The sequence below is a fragment of the Asterias rubens genome, chromosome 5 (genome assembly GCF_902459465.1).
Source record: "Asterias rubens chromosome 5, eAstRub1.3, whole genome shotgun sequence".
In the NCBI taxonomy this organism is placed as follows: Eukaryota; Metazoa; Echinodermata; class Asteroidea; order Forcipulatida; family Asteriidae; genus Asterias; species Asterias rubens.
Window position 1 is genome coordinate 3,023,361 of NC_047066.1, and position 16,606 is coordinate 3,039,966.

Below are 16,606 nucleotides of genomic sequence, written 5' to 3' on the forward strand. Positions count from 1 at the left end.
CCCCCCCCCCCACAAATCATTATGGTTCTAGATGGTTAAACCATGCATTGATATTTATGAAGGAAAAATCACTATTGCGCGGGGAAAGCAGGCCAACGTAAACACGCAAAAGTACCAATGATGACAATCACAAGTGTGGAATATTTCAGTCGGAAACCGATGGCGACTTTTCTTCCACCAATGATCTTGGTTCCATATGGTTAAATGATTATCCCTCTGGAGAACAGTTCACTGTGAACAAAATAAGGGTATTCAATTTGTACCAATGACAATCACACGTGTTAAAATGTCTCGCACAGTCTGAAAATGTTGAAACAGTCTGAAAATGTTGAAAATGTTGACTTTTCATAACTTCCAATCCAGGGTTAATGTATCACTCGTCCTGGAAAACACTGAACACCATAAACAGTGCAAGTCGGAAACTGGCGACTTTTCTCCAACCAATCATCAATTTATGTCACCCAGAACCACTCCACCAGTGAGGATTAAATTCCACAATCATGATGACTATTTGTCCCACCTCTTTCCTTCTGGAGGGTATAAAACAAGGTGGGCTCGAGCTCAAATTCTTCACAAAGCTATCTGCATCGCACCTTCCTTAAGTAACTTGTGATCTGCAAGTCACGTACCGATTCTAAAGGTAAGTGCTTTTATATTTGAAAAGTTAACTTGGTATGAGCCGTTTGCAAACTGCTTACCAACATTAAGCTTACGGTATAAATTATTTAAATAGTTGGTGGCTTGACGTTTCTGCCCTCGAGGGTCTTTCTCGAATGCTCTAGGCACGTTAAAGGTATTAAGGCCCTACACTTTTCAAAGATCGAAATATTTTTTCTCCTGACGGATGACTAGAGCAAGCGTTGAGACCATTTTACAGATATTTCCATGGTAAATGTTTCACCAGTCTATCCAACCTTGTTCCTCCTGTCAGGGTGTTTGAACGCTAGACCAGGCTGTCTGCTTGTCTCATCCTTATGCTGTGGCTGTGCCGAGATGTAGAACAAAGAGCTACTCCAGTAGCTTTTTCCCTCGTACTGCATCTCTTTGGAACTCCTTGCCTGGTGCATGTTTCCCTTCATCCTATGATCTTCCATCTTTTAAGAGGAATGTCAATTCCTACCTTCAGCTCCCCTGAGTTTCTGCATGTCTATGTTTTCTTCCTTGTAGCCCTTAACCTAGAGTGGCTTTTAGCCTTGTTTTGGGCGACTTGCATAAAAAATAAACAATAAAAAATAAAAATCAAGAACTGACTCCGCGGTAGTGCAGTTAATTACGATCCTATATAAGCCAATTTTCTATACCTTCCGAAAAAAGTCTCCTGAACAATACGATAAATCTACTCAGCGGTAGTAGAATTTAGACAGACAGTTCTCAGTTCTAAGAACAAGCTCTACCTGGCAAGCAGATACCCACACGGTATACCACAAACCAAAATGTCTTGACACGGCATGGACATGATATGACAACAAAACTACATTTTATAGATGTTAAATTTGTATAGGGGATAAAGAATACTTTTTGGTTTTACCATACACAGATGCTTGCAAAGCATTAAAAGTATACTCGGTAGGCCCACTTTACAAAAGTAACGAACCTGCTCCATATTTTGAACCAACAACCTCGGTATGGCGTGTCGGCGCTCTACACCAACTGTGTGAGCTGCTGGCCCTTTGCCCTGTTGATTCAAATCACGCCCCGTTTGTCTTTATTCAACCCCTAATTGCAAACAAAAATAATAATACACAGTCCTTACTCTATGTTCAGTTTCCCTTTTGGTTTATAAGTTAAGGCAACAACACAATATTAAAACAAAACGTTTTTGTGTTTAATATTTTTTTCGTGAAAATAGGCCTATCAGTTTTAATTTTGCATTGGGATAACACATATTGTTGGATTTTAACCTTACACCAACCTGTATTAAGCATTATACAATTGTTGCACGCTGTGACGGGTTCCATGGCGTTTTGTACACTCGAGGGGGAAAATGGTACCCGAGGCGAAGCCGAGGGTGCCATTTCCCCTCGAGGGTGTACAAAACCCATGGACCCCAGTCACAACGTGCAACAATTGTATTGTTATACCTTTGTAAAGATGTTATTCCTCTTCTCGCAGTTCTGTTGTCATCTTCAAACATTATTACGACGGACTATTCATTGTTTAAAGGCAGCGGACACTATAGGTAATTACTCAAAATAATTATTAGCATAAAACCTTTCTTGGTGAAGAGTAATGGGGAGAGGTTGATGGTATTAAACATTTTCCACGAATTTGATTTCGAGACCTCAGATTTAGAACTTGAGGTCTCGAAATCAACCATCTAAACGCACACAACTTCGTGTGACATGGGTGTTTGTTCTTTCATTATTATCTCGCAAGTTCGATGACTGACTGAGCGCAAATTTTCAAAGGTTTGTTATTTTATGCATATGTTGAGATACACCAACTGTGAAGGCTAGTCTTTGACAATTACCAATAGTGTCCACTGCCTTTAATAGGCAGACGAACGAGAAACAATTCCCTCGAACCCGCGGTTGTTTCGCACACAGCGCGAAATCGACCAACGCTGTGAACGATCAAGGTGATGTACACCGGTGTACATGTACATCACTTTTCATGTTACCTTGCCCGTCGGGCCATGTAACATGCGTTTTTGTTGCGCGTCACATGATTGGTTCTCGACCAATCAAACTTCACAGTTTGTTACCGAGGTATAACAATGTAATTTGAGTACTTTCCTGAGTTCTGTGGAGAAAAAATAGTTTGTTTAGAAGTCTGCAAATTAATCAATGTCCATACCTCTGGAATTAATCAATGTCCATACCTCTGGCAATCCTACAAAATCACTCATTGTATATGTTATATGATAGCAGTGTCTATTGAAGCTTGTGTTATTGATGTATGTTGTTGCTGATGTTGTTGTTGAATAAACGGAGTAGTTTCACTCCATATCAAGAGAAAAAAATACCTGCCAATTGCATCAAATTGCCATGTTACATGCAGCAAAATGCAACCAATAATTCTGAAGTGAACGAGTGTACGCAGCAACTTCGGGCAGTGTGCATTTAATCCTGCTAAAACAGTGCACCAATTATTCATTAGACTTTGCATACTATGTAGACTTTAGCATTCAGTTTACATGCTCAAAATGTTATAAGAAAAAACAACTTTGCATACCATTTGAAACTGCCGTTACCAAACAAATTTTACATGAGTGCCACATTTATTTACCCCTTGATTACCCATTTTGCAACATTTTATAACGCAGGAATCGCGTCCACATCCCGGCTTGAATACATTAGCCAACATTCAGCCTGCCCTCGCGTACCCCCCCCCCCCCCGTAAATATACATCTTTGCATGCACCTTCAAAGTGAAGTCATGTGGTGCTTGATGACGTCACTGAGACGTGACCTTAAACAACTCAAATAGGTGCTCGGCTGATACCCGAATATCTATACAAGTAACAACAACAATAGGCTTTCGGCTGACAAAATTTATATAAAGGGACAAAAATACAGTTATACACACATAGCGTCAGCGGTCCCACGAAGTGACACGAATGTCAAAAGGAGGGAAACTAACAATTATGAGAAAAACGACTTTGAACGACATGCACTTTTTAAAAGCTGTTTTTTAATTGCATTTTAAGTCGCATCATTAAAATTTTAACACGAACTTGAAGCGTATGAGTCAGAATACCTTTTTATCTCATTATTTAGCTTAATTTCTGTTTAATTAAAGCGTTATTGGCTCTGAAAGATTCGTGTCACTTCGTGAAAACGCGAAACCCGGATTCTGACATTCGCGCGCAGTTGGTGTCACTTCGTGAAAACGCGAATCCAGGATTCTGACATGCGCGTGCAGTTGGTGTCACTTCGTGAAACCGCGAAGATGCGCGTAACCCAATAGCATATTGCGCCGAACACCATCGTAAAAACTGGTACCCGCTGCGCTAAAAATAGTTTTTCTCTCAAAGTCATTAAACATAATGATAAAAGTATAGTTTGAAAGACAAACACTTTTAAAAAACGGTTTTTTATTCCTTTTTTTAGTCGCATCATTATAATTTCAACACGTACTCCAAGTAGAATGAGCCAATATACTTATTTGTCTCATAATTTTGCTATATTTTTGGTTAAATAAAGCGTCATTGGCTCTGAAAGATATGTGTCACTTCGTGAAAACGCGAAACCCGGATCCTTACATGTACGCGCAGTTGGTGTCACTTCGTGAAAACGCTAAGATATGCGTAATCACAATGGTATGTTACGCCGATCACCATCGTAAAAACTGGTACCCGCTACCTTAAAAATACCTTTTCTCTCAAATTCACTAAAAACAATGATAAAAGTATAGTTTTATGATTATAACAAATATTTTCATGAATTATTGAATGTACTATTTTTTAGACATAGTTTAATAAAAGTGAATCAATTCAATTGTTAAATAAATAATGAACCAAACACACTTCTCAAAGTCATTTCAAGCTACACAATGCTGTGCTTCTGAGAGTTTTTTTATTGGATAAACAACAAATTAATCATAGAATAAATATTATATTAGGATTGGAAAAAATTGTTAAATAATCAATTAAGTTTATCCCGAAGACAGTTACAAGTTAAACTTTTTATATTTTCAAGATGTTGGCTTACTAAACCATACACAAATATCACACTGAGTTTTGGTGAAGAACTGACATATTAATTAATAATTAAAAAACATATTTGTAAGCATGTTCTCACACTCATCTGTTTTCATGAAACTGCAGCAGACCTTCATACTAGATTGTTTTGCCACTAGGCATGTTTCACATCTACTAATAATGATAATATTACTAATCACCATAATAAACTATACATTTATAAAGAGCTTCATACGAAGTGCCTCACTGGTTTTTAACAAATTATATTAAATCATTTATTGTTCATAGTTATGTCACACTTTGCTCAGTATTCACGATTGACTCGCACCTAAGATCAATCTTAGCTATAAGAGAGAGCCATACAATTTTGTCTTTGGTGCAGAATGAGGAATGCTTCGAAAAATGATGATTTTCATGACTTATCAATATCTGTTTCTAGCATGTTACATTATTACCACCTCAAACAAAAATCACTTGTTAAATACATATGAAACATTCCTTCATTTCATTCATGCACTCATAATTATAACAACCTTAGTTTAATGATAAAACAAAATAATAATTTGACATAAAAAACAAGATTTCATAGAAAATTAATTGAATAAAAAAAGTAGTTTGAATTGCAAATGAAACGAGCAGAATTTACAAAATAAATCACAAACAGTTGGCAGGCAGTTAAAAGCTTTACTTATTTTAATAAGGGTCTTGTTCTCCTGAACAAGTAAAGTTTTATGCTGATCATTCTATTTGCACTGTGAAATCGAGATTATCGCCAGAGTCTATTGTATGATCTTAACTTACTTTTTAACATCTGGGATAATATCACAGTTAATGTTTATGGGTTTGGGTAACTGTATGTATTACTGTTAAATCTTTCTATATACAAGTTGTCTCGGACATATTTAAAACTAGTCAGTTTTTCAACCACACACTTACTTTATTTTGATAAAGAGCTGAATATAAATAAGTTTCCCTTTGTGTCAGTCATCAATAATTGCCATGTAGTTTGCTAATAAAGATTGTGAATGGTTGGAGAGCCAGGATAGCCCCAGGAAGTACCCTCTAACTCAGTGGTAGCACACTGAACAGGCAAACTAGATTGTGTTCAGAAGAAAAGCGATTGTGGTTTATATCAGTCCATAAATATTGAGCAAGCTGCCCACAGGTGGCTGGAAGGTGGGGGTCGTCTCGATGGGCTGTACTTGTTTATCTGCAATCAGACACATTAAAACAGAAAAACAAGAAATATGAATACTCGACAAACAACATTTTAAAATGTATGCAAAACCTATCACGAGTGAAAAACGATATCATTGTTTTACGTGTTCCTGTGTGCTTTCATATAATAGTCAGTAAACAGTGTAAAACACACACTGGCTTTTAATTTCTGTTCACATAGTTAAGTCGGGGGGTTTGTTTTCAAAATAAGACCATTCAGCTGTTGTAAATCCACAAACTGAAGTCAACAGTTATGTACATGTAATAGACATGCAGCCAATGTCATGGTTACAAACCTGTATAAGTTATTGTTTTGCCCTCGTGCTCTTATGAAGTACTCATCTTCGGCTTGTCTCCGCTAAATTCCATGAAGTCCTTATATCTGCTGGGCCCAAAACTCACGACTAATCAAGATCCAAGACCAAGACCAAGGTCTGCGGAAATTAAACCTGAATAACAAAACAAATTCACAAAAATAAAAATAATTAAGGGTTTACTGTGTAAGTTTGTCATTTCACTTGAATTAAATATAAAAGTACACCCTTGTACAACCAACAGTTACCTATGTCCACAATTATTAAAGACTGGACACTAGTCCATTTTGGAATACAGGAGAAAACATTAACATTTGTAAATTTAATGTGAAAAAATGTTGACAGCATTAAATGGAATTAATAACTGACACTGCAATAAAAGTCATATTCATAACGAAGGTAAAGTAACGTCTTAAAACATTATTAACGTACCTTTTGGGGGATGTAAAGTGAAGCCATTCCGTGTGTAGTATTACATCTGTGCACTTTGCAGAACCTATACAAAAATAATTACAAAACAAATTAAACTGTTAGTGTTATGCCTTACTAAATTAAATTAAAAAATGGAATTGAATCATCAAAGGTTTCCACAATTTATCAATGCAATTGAGTGATATTAATGACAAACCTAAGTACTACAAATTTTTTGAACAAGCGCAGCTAACTATATTATCTTCTGATGACAGACTACCGACTAGTTTTCTACTACTGTACACTACACTATAATATTACTGTAGGACGGTCCACACTAGAAACTAGTTATTGAAGAAAGTGGGGTTAACTCATGTCATAATCATGTAGGTTCGAATCCCCCAACCAAGCCAACATTAAATTAATTAAAAAGGGCAAAATAGAGCTGTCAGTTTCATCAGACATCATTTATCATAAAAAGTTATTGGCATGATTTTTAATAATGTATGGACACCATACTATTATTACTACTACTAGTGCATAAATATAGAGGAACATCGTGGAGGAAGGAAGTATGGAAACACATAGCATACAACAACACTGTCCTGCTGTAATAAACTAGTAACACATACATTTTATTGCATGTTTGCTGCCTGCATACCGTATGCAGTAAGTTACATGTACACAAAATGTACGATGCATGAGTTATGCGTACGAGTCTACGAGTTTTACGACTGTATTATACGAACGAAGGCATATTTCTAATTGCTGGTATTTCTATATTAGGCTGTTTTAATCTTACCACTGAATGAAGTACAATGGTCTATAAATTATTAAGGGTACTTTTACGTTTGTTTCAAGACTTTTTTTCACTCGTTAATTTACAAAAAGTAAAACAAAACATCGTTCAGTACTTACTAAAATCACCATACACAACACGTTACAGCCTGCCAAGCCTTCCATGTGATCTGTGTTGTCAAGCGGACAATGCACATGCGCGCAGCTCTTGTCCCCACGAAGACGAACATAATGCGCATTTTGCAGCGTGAGGGTTCGATCAGATTTGGGGATGAGTTCAGTTTGTGTCACTTCGTGAAACCGCCGGGTGGGCGCGCGCCGTTTTCACGAAGTGACAGTTATCTTGGTGTCAGTTCGTGAAAACGCAAACAGCGGTTTTCGACATGTATGTTACAAAACGTAAAACCGGTAAATACCATGGCAACACTTTTTTTGACTTTTAAACTCAATGAGAATGAAGATTTCCTTCAACCCTAACGGAATATGTAAAAAAAAAAAAAATCCGAGAAGGCTTACTTTTTGACATTCGTGTCACTTCGTGGGACCGGTGACGATAGGTGATCTGTGATTTTTACGTTGGAGGTTCATAGTTTTCAATACGACTTAGTTTGAATGTGAATGTATAAATATATTATAGTATAAGTTGATATATCTACATGTATCTAGAAACTACCAGACTTGATATAGCAACAACTATTGTGATCAGTTACTTCTGTGCCGTTAGAGTGCATGATGAATTTATCAAAATACTGGCAAAACTGACGTACATTTTGAAGAGAACAAAAATGGGGTAAGTTAAAAAAATGTGTGGATGGGCTTGATTAGTGTTTTTCAATACTGTTGAAGCATCAGGAGTTTGTTGTGTGTGATCACTATGGTATAGACTTACTTTGCCACCATATTGGTCTTGTTCATTGTATCCACCAACAGTAATGAATGCTAATAGGCAATGTACAATAAAGGAACCAGGTCGGCTATTTGCCCATCCAGAAAATCAAGATGGCCGCACCATGATAAACAATCTACAACACAAAATAAACAATTTTCACAAATATTTACTTCATGATTGTTTCTGGCTCGTGAGCGGGTAGACATAAGATGTGTATTTTACAACGGCCATGCCGACGATAAACAATTTTATTTTTTTACAGATCAAAATCAAAGATAGGATGGCTAGAGCACCTTCGGTTTGGCTTCGCTATGAAGACGGATTTGCAGGGGACATAATCCACCAGAGCGTCAGGATACCAGACGATGGCGCCACTTTGGCTACCTACTACTGCTGCATGCAGTGGAATGCTGGCATGGAAGGTGGTGGATACTGCGGTATTCAGGACCATCCTCGCGGTAAAGCCTTCATCTACTCCATCTGGGACCCCAAGAAGTCCAAAGACCCTATCAAAGCAGCATTTACGGGTGTCGGGACAGAGCCTGCTAACTTCGGCGGGGAAGGAACTGGTCTGAGGTCCATGAATTTCTCCGTTGGATGGGAGACAGGCCGTTGGTATTCTCTAGTGAGCCGCCGTTGGGATCAAAACGACCATACCTACTTTGGCTTCTGGGTTCACAATGAAACCGGCAATGAATGGGATCATCTGATCACCATGGATTTCCCGGTGAAGGACGTCACTTTTACGTCAGAAACAGGGAGCTTTGTGGAAGACTGGCAGGGGACAGGGGATAACAAGCGAACAGCTGAGTTCAGGCAGGGCTTCAAGAGAAAGACGTCAAACGGGACATGGTTCCCCTTCTCCACGGCACACTTCAGCGTCACCCAAGAGGCTGCGACTAAGAATCACAACGACAACTACGACGCCGGAGTAAAAGGTGACTGCTACTACTTGTCAACTGGAGGCACCATTAGTCCTACACCTAACTTGGGGACATCCAAAACCTTCAATGCTACGACTGCAAGCCAACCAATAGAGGCAGCAATCGAGTTCTCTATTGCCTCGGCTAAGCCAAACCTTGTGGAGTGGAGCGTCCCGAAGTCGTCCACTCCCCAGTTCAAGTACACTATCAACTTAGGTGGTCAATGCGTGGCCTCAGAGACCAAGCAGGAGACTACGAGTCAAGCGATACAGGGAGGTAAAGTAGGGGATACAGTGGAGGTCGTTCTGGAGGATATCCTTGGGAACACCACGTCTAAGACAGCCAAGATCACAGGCTAAATATGGTGGACCATCAGCCGATTTCACGAAACGCTAGGATTAATCCTATCTCGGTAACTTTAGGATTGGTTCAATGCGTCCATAACGTTTATGGTTACGGAACTTAAAGGCAGTTGACACTATTGGTGATTACTCAAAATAATGATTAGCATAAAACCGTACTTGGTAACGAGTAATGGTGAGAGGTTGATAGTATAAAACATTGTGAGAAACGGCTCCCTCAGAAGTAATTTTCCACGAATTTGATTTCGAGACCTCAGAATTAGATTTTGAGGTCTCGAAATCAAGCATGTGAAAGCACACAACTTCGTGTGACGATGGTGTTTTTTCTGTCATTGTCATCTCGCAACTTCGACGACCAATTGAGCTCAAATTTTCACAGGTTTGTTATTTTATGCATATGTTGAGATCACCAAGTGAGAAGACTGGTCTTTGACAATTACCAATAGTGTCCAGTGTCTTTAACTGGTCCTATGAAAGTCATAAAGACTCTATTAATCCACTACTAGCTACCACGCGCCTGCACCATTGGTATAGTGGAGTTTGTATGCAGTACTAAACAGATACAGATGTTGGGAAGGGTTTGGTGAAATCGACGGCAGCACCACTGAAGTATATGGCCTACCGTAATTTCCTGGCGTTTACGCGTCTTATGTCCGACTTTCAAATGTGCACAAAAATCACGGCATATAAATGGTGTGCCTGATCAGACATCGCATTGTAAAGATCATAATATCTTACATTTGTACTGTAAAATAATACCTTTATTTCGCCCAGGGTAATTATAGTTGTTACAATGTTTGTCCAAATAAGTAGATGCGTCAAGAAGTTGTGGGCCGATCTCTGATTGGTGAGCATGAACCAGCAAAATTTAAACCTATTTTGAGAGTTTTAAGAAATAAAATGGGAAGTCAAATATTTGCAGTTTGATGATGTCACACACACAACAGTCACACCCTTTCCTGTAAAAGTAAACCACCAGAGAAATGTGTATGGAATGTTTTACACTATTAAATAGGGCGACCTCTGTAGTTTTAGTCGTAGTTATATTAGACTTTACACTGGCATAAAAAATATAAATATACAAATTTAGTTGACTTATGTTCATACACAACATAATTAAAAAGCAAACAAAATGTTTCAAACAGTACACATTTCATAAAATATTATTAAACATGATATAATGCCAAAAAATGAAACGAAAAATATTGTAATACGTTTTCTTGACATGCTAAGAAAAATATAGTCTTTTATTAAAAGCAGTAAAACTTGCAAGAATACAATTGTACGTAATTATAGAATGACTTATTTAAATATAATATGACTTATGAGTATATAACGCATAATTTGTTAATCTTGATAAAGTTGCTCCTATTTCTCAGAAACTATATAATTTATGCACGTTTTAATTGTCCTGGGTAGACTTGGTTCAAGTCCCATTCCCGTGATGCGAGAGTACTGGCAAACAAGCCGTATACTGTAGTAGCAGTGCGCACTCGCCGTCAAAATGTGGTCGGAGATTGGAACAGGTTGGGATGCAGAGCATCACTGGCGATGGCGGGGTTGGGATTTGAGTCAAGTCTAGGCCCTTGAGGGCCCATGAACAGGATAGGGAAAGTTTATATTGTAGGGTATGTGGTTATGATTATGCTTACCCTATACTTCTTCGTCTCAGGTGAAAACTGCAGGCCTCTTGTTGACGATGTTACGCTGGTCCGGTACATTTCAGTCAAATAATTTTAATTTCTCACGATATTTACAACACTTAAAGTTTTGCTTACGGAATACTTACGGAACCTTAGGCTCTGAGGTTAGACTTGGTCAATTTGTGCCCCCCCCCCCCCCCCCCTCCCTTGAAGTGTCCAACCAATTCTCGAATTTCATTGGAATGGCCCAATGTCTACTGAGCAAACTCTTGAAAATGAGACTATAAGGTGTCCTTTAGCCGAAAGGTTGCTGTCTAGGAGTGGTTTACTGCAAATTCAGTTCCCAGTCAGCCTTTGGACAACCCACCCAAATAAAACAGCTATGAGAGGTCAAACTTGCCTCTCTGAAAGCTGGAGAAGAGTGAGAGGATTTTTTTTGTCTCCATTGACTTTCGCCTATGTACAGTGTTAAAGGATTAGGGTCTGCTCTACGCACACACAAAAGAAGTTATTAACTAAGTTCCTTTATTCACACTCTGGGTTTTTGGCTCTCTTCCCAGCTAAGGTGGAGGGTCCATTGTGACTATTCACAGCTGACAATCCAAGAGCAGTTACACAAAGACGAAAGGCAACAGTCTCTGAATGTATAGACACATAATTAAAACATCTGTTTGGCAGCTGTTAATGGAATTTCACTCAATTCAATTCAATAAAACATTTATTTCGGTATACCCTCAAAATACGTGTTTTATGATATTTTTACAGTCAGTTTTAAATAGTAGCCAATTTTATAATATCGATGTCTTATATAGCTAGCATTATAAACAAATTAGAAGGGCAAAACTTCATATCGTCGTTAATTTTAGTATTTCATATCTCGCAACAATCAAGAGGTCGGTAAATGAAAAACGCATATAGAAATGAAAACAGAATCGAAATCCACAAGTAAGTAAATGTTTTTCTTAGAAATTGAATGTTTCTTTTTGCCAACAACGTTTTGGCAGACCACTCTTGGTCAATTTACTCCATTTACCAGGAGCTCCAAGATTTGCAAAAACATTTTATTTAAATATAAATCCATACAAACTGCTCTACGACTTTATAATCCTGAGCCTATTATATACGATATGATTATTTAAATGACAGCTAAGGTAGAGGGCTTTGATGTGTCACACTGTATTTTAATTAAAGAACTATTGTGAATATAAGTATTGAGAAAATTTCCTTCCCTACCCTCTGCGAACAATAATAATGATAAACCATTCTGATTCTCGGCACGATATCCTTCTACACAGAAGTCCCAACGGATTCATGATCTCTCCGCTCAGGGACGTTTCCCGTAAGTTAGTGCCCTCTGCATGCCCGGGTGAGCCCCTGGAATGAAGTCATGGCTATTAGAACGCACAGGGGCAGACCGGGGTCGACCCAGGGAAGCTAAACGAACGCACCCATAATGTGTGCCTTGTTGAGTTTGTGCAAACCTGTACTTGCACTGCAATCTTAATCATGTTGTGCACACCCTTTATTCTACTTTTTAAAACACAACCTGTCAACAACAAACACTATCACAGAAACCAAGTTTTGATGCAAGTAGAATTTATTTGTTTTTTATTTACAAACGAAAGGAAGCATTCTATCCAAATTAAAACAAAATGAAGATAGCGAATGCGTTGCACCTAGTGTGACATAACTTTCAGGTATCTTTAAAACAAGATGTTTGGTACGAAAAACAAAAAACAAACAAGGCTTTTTTCATTTCATTTTCCTATTCCTTGACTTAAATTATATTTTTCCTTTCCAGTGCTAAGGAATTTGATGTCTACAGATTTATCTTCAACAGATAATCTATAAAATTCCTTTCCACTAGCGCATCAGATTTCCCGAGGATTATATTTCAACAAAACTGAGGCATTTCACTATTCCTTCAGCTCAACTGCAAATGGCTCTACAAAACATAGCTATAAATAAATAGGTAAATAGTTTACCGTAATAGACCTTATGCAACATGACTTCGTTTAAAGGCAGTGGCCACTATTGGTAATTACTCAAAATAATTATTAGCATAGAACCTTTCTTGATTACGAGTAATGGGGAGAGGTTGATAGTATAAAACATTGTGAGAAACAGCTCCCTCTGAAGTGCCATAGTTTTCGAGAAAGAAGTATTTTTCCACGACTTTGATTTCGAGACCTCAGATTTAGAACTTGAGGTCTCGAAATCAACCATCTAAACGCACACAACTTCGTGTGACAAGGGCGTTTTTGTTTAAAATTATTATCTCGCAACTTCGATGACCGATTTAGCTCAAATTTTCACAGGTTAGTTATTTTATGCATATGTTGAGATACACCAACTGTGAAGGCTAGTCTTTGACAATTGCCAATAGTGTCCACTGCCTTTAAGTAGTGCGCCTTCGCCTAGAGGTCAAACGGAGGCTGTTCATTGGCCTGTGACTTGTGTGACAACATGGCCCAAGATGGCGGCTTTATGACTTGACAATGCATTAGGTATAGTAGTAAGTTTTCATAAAAACATAAGATTGTCCAGCAAATCAGCAGAACAAATAATTCTTCAACGAGATTTCTTTTCTTTGAGCAACTTTTACTCTGGATGTTTCCAGCAAGAACAAGTCACAGACAAAGCAAAGGAATACTTTTGGATCAGTCCGGATAAGACATGCGAGAACAATTTTGTCATTTAAGAATTCAGTAACTTCCAGTATGCTAAAAATAGCACTCGGCTCACTGAATCATATCATAAAGGAGAGGATCGCTGACACCAATAAGAAAACTACCTCAAAGGGGCACCTATCCATCCTTGGCTCTTTCTTACTTCACAGGAATGTGCAAACTAAAAAGTTTAGTTTTAAATAGTTTATGAGTTTTCACTCACAGTTGTTACTGTTACTATGCCCTATCGGGAGAGTCTTATGTTACAGCCCTATAAAAAAACTGTTTTTCCAATGAAGGTATTACAGGTTAGCAGCAGAAAAGCTTGAGAGCCCAAAAAACCTATCCCATTTGGGGTATACTTTTATCCTGACTGACACCTTCTCCCAATGAAGGTATAAAAGGTCCCAGATCGAAAGAATCTTGAGCGCCAACAATAAAACACCCCCATTTGGATATACCTGTATTCTTACTGACATCATCTTCTCCCAATGAAGGTATTAAATGTCTCTCATCATGACAATCAAACTATCCCGATGTGGGTGTAATTTTATCCTAACTGACACCATCTTCTCCAAATGACAGCATCTTGTGACTGTTGTACAGGTAGACTTGATATCAGTCTGTTGTAGCTAGCAGGATTTCACATGGGCCTATAAGCAACTTGACTTGATAACAAGAGCTAAGAGGTCGAAGACTCGTGACCAGTTTATGATCAAGACACCTTTCAAGGCAAGTCATAAAAATGTTTCATCTGTGTGTTTAATCCCAATATTTATTTCTAGGGGACGAAAACAGGCCAGTCACTGAAGAGAGAAAAAGAAATTACACAATTACACAGTATTTCAAACCCTACAAATCCTCCACTCTGTGGTAACAACCAAATGTGTTGACTCTAATAACACTGGTATCCCCGACTGCATGCCAAGTCAATGTCAAAAATACTGGCTACTGGCTACGGCTTGACTGTCAAGCATTGCCCTAAGCAACAGCCGCAGCTGAAGCCGCAGCTGAAGCCACAGCCGCCAATTCTGACACAGCTTATCTGCTTAAGCAGAAAGTATAGCTTAACAATTCTCTGCTTAACAAATTAGAAGCAGAATACAAGTCACAAATGGTATATGTGACATGGATTTTTGCTCGTGACCTCATTCTGGTAAGCATATTGTTATCTTGCTCGGCTACTTTTTGTGCTTGGGCCTAATTTCATTGCTCTGCTTACCACTGAATTCTGCAGAGCCATGAAATCAGAGCCAAATGGATTTTGGAGGATATGTCGAGGTCGGAATTCTTAAAAACACTGTCTACGGAAATTTTAAACTTATTTTAACATACATTATTATATTATATTGCCTTGAAGAAAGAATTAAAACACAAAAGCTGATGAACCTAGTAACCAAAGCATGCTGAATATAAACATTACTATTTCAATGCATGCGATTGGTTTATATACAACTTAAAGACATGAATGATCAAAACTTTAAAACATGAATCCTTTAACATTGAAAAGAGGATACAGAAAACCTCTAAGAAAACATTACAAATTCAATTAATTAAATAATAGCTTTTAATTTACTGTAAAGCAATAAAATGACAATAATTATTACATTTCTTTTTTAATTTGTATAAATATGCCCTTTGACTCACAAACTGCTGATTAACTTTATTAGCTATGAGATTAAACATAATCCTAATCTTAATCTAGAAATAGGAACCGAAGAATGCTGAGCTCAAGGTGACATCCTTGTCGGTTTTTATCCCAGCTGTTGGCGTAGATAACAATAAATACCCACAGGTATATGTTCACACTTCACACTCTACATTCTTTCGCTACTATTTCTATGATCTTAAAACAAAAACTGGCACTTTACCTACATAACTATGAGTGTTGCTAAATATTTATAACAATAAAGCAACATCATGTCGAATTATAACGATCCCTGGCAATGAATGAAGCAAAGTTAACGAGGAAGATCGTTTTGTTTATAACTGACATAAACATTAAAGCCATTGGACACTTTCGGTAAACAGTATTGTCCAAGGCCCACACTTCGTGTATCACAACTTATATACAAAATAACAAACCTGTGAAAATTTTGGCTCAATCGGTCATCGGAGTCGAGAGAAAATAACGGGAAAACCCACCCTTGTTTCTGCACGTTTCGCCGTGTCATGACATGTTAATCCGTAAATCTCGATATCGAGAATTGATATTGTTTTAAAGTTTTCTCAAAAAGTAAAGCATTTCACCATTACCTTCTGTAAACCCTGTAAGTTATCTGTAAATCTGTGATTTTTTTTTCTGTTCCGAAAGGGTCCAATGGCTTTAAGCAACCTAGAGTGTGTTTTGGCAATCTCTACCAGGAATATGTTTTCTGCTTCGGTCATTGGTTAAATGTTGTTCACATGTTCCTTCAGCTGGCAAAATGACGTTTTGAGAAAAGTTTTGCCAGAAAAACTAGACAAAAGTGTTAAAAGAGTCCAAGATAGGACAGCTCTCGAAAGAACAAACTCTGGCATGTAGATACACACATGGTTTTACCGTAAACGAAATATAAATCGATACCTCACAATGCAATGCCTCAAATCCTATGTAAGATAAGACATGTTATGTCCTTGAAAGGGTAAAACTGCTCTCAATTTTCCCAGAAATGGTCTAGATAAGAAACCAAAATTTTCAAATTAGGCTGTTGGTCTACACTGGTCACACTAGCCCTCATGCAATCAACGCCTCGGCC

General features: G+C 37.9%; 1 protein-coding gene and 1 long non-coding RNA gene across 2 annotated transcripts; one reads left to right on the forward strand and one right to left on the reverse strand.

The window, feature by feature from the left end:
• Window positions 1–444: 444 nt before the first annotated feature.
• On the forward strand, window positions 445–9,642 carry LOC117290718. The gene is made up of 2 exons (XM_033772254.1): window positions 445–640; window positions 8,534–9,642. The coding sequence occupies exon 2, from the start codon at window positions 8,552–8,554 to the stop codon at window positions 9,551–9,553; it is 1,002 nt and encodes a 333-aa protein (XP_033628145.1). The 5' UTR covers window positions 445–640; window positions 8,534–8,551; the 3' UTR covers window positions 9,554–9,642.
• Window positions 5,897–7,937, reverse strand: LOC117290719. Its single transcript, XR_004519063.1, has 3 exons — window positions 7,503–7,937; window positions 6,606–6,669; window positions 5,897–6,308 (listed from the first exon to the last, which is right to left on the reverse strand). It is a non-coding gene; the product is annotated as an uncharacterized LOC117290719 (long non-coding RNA).
• Window positions 9,643–16,606: the final 6,964 nt, after the last annotated feature.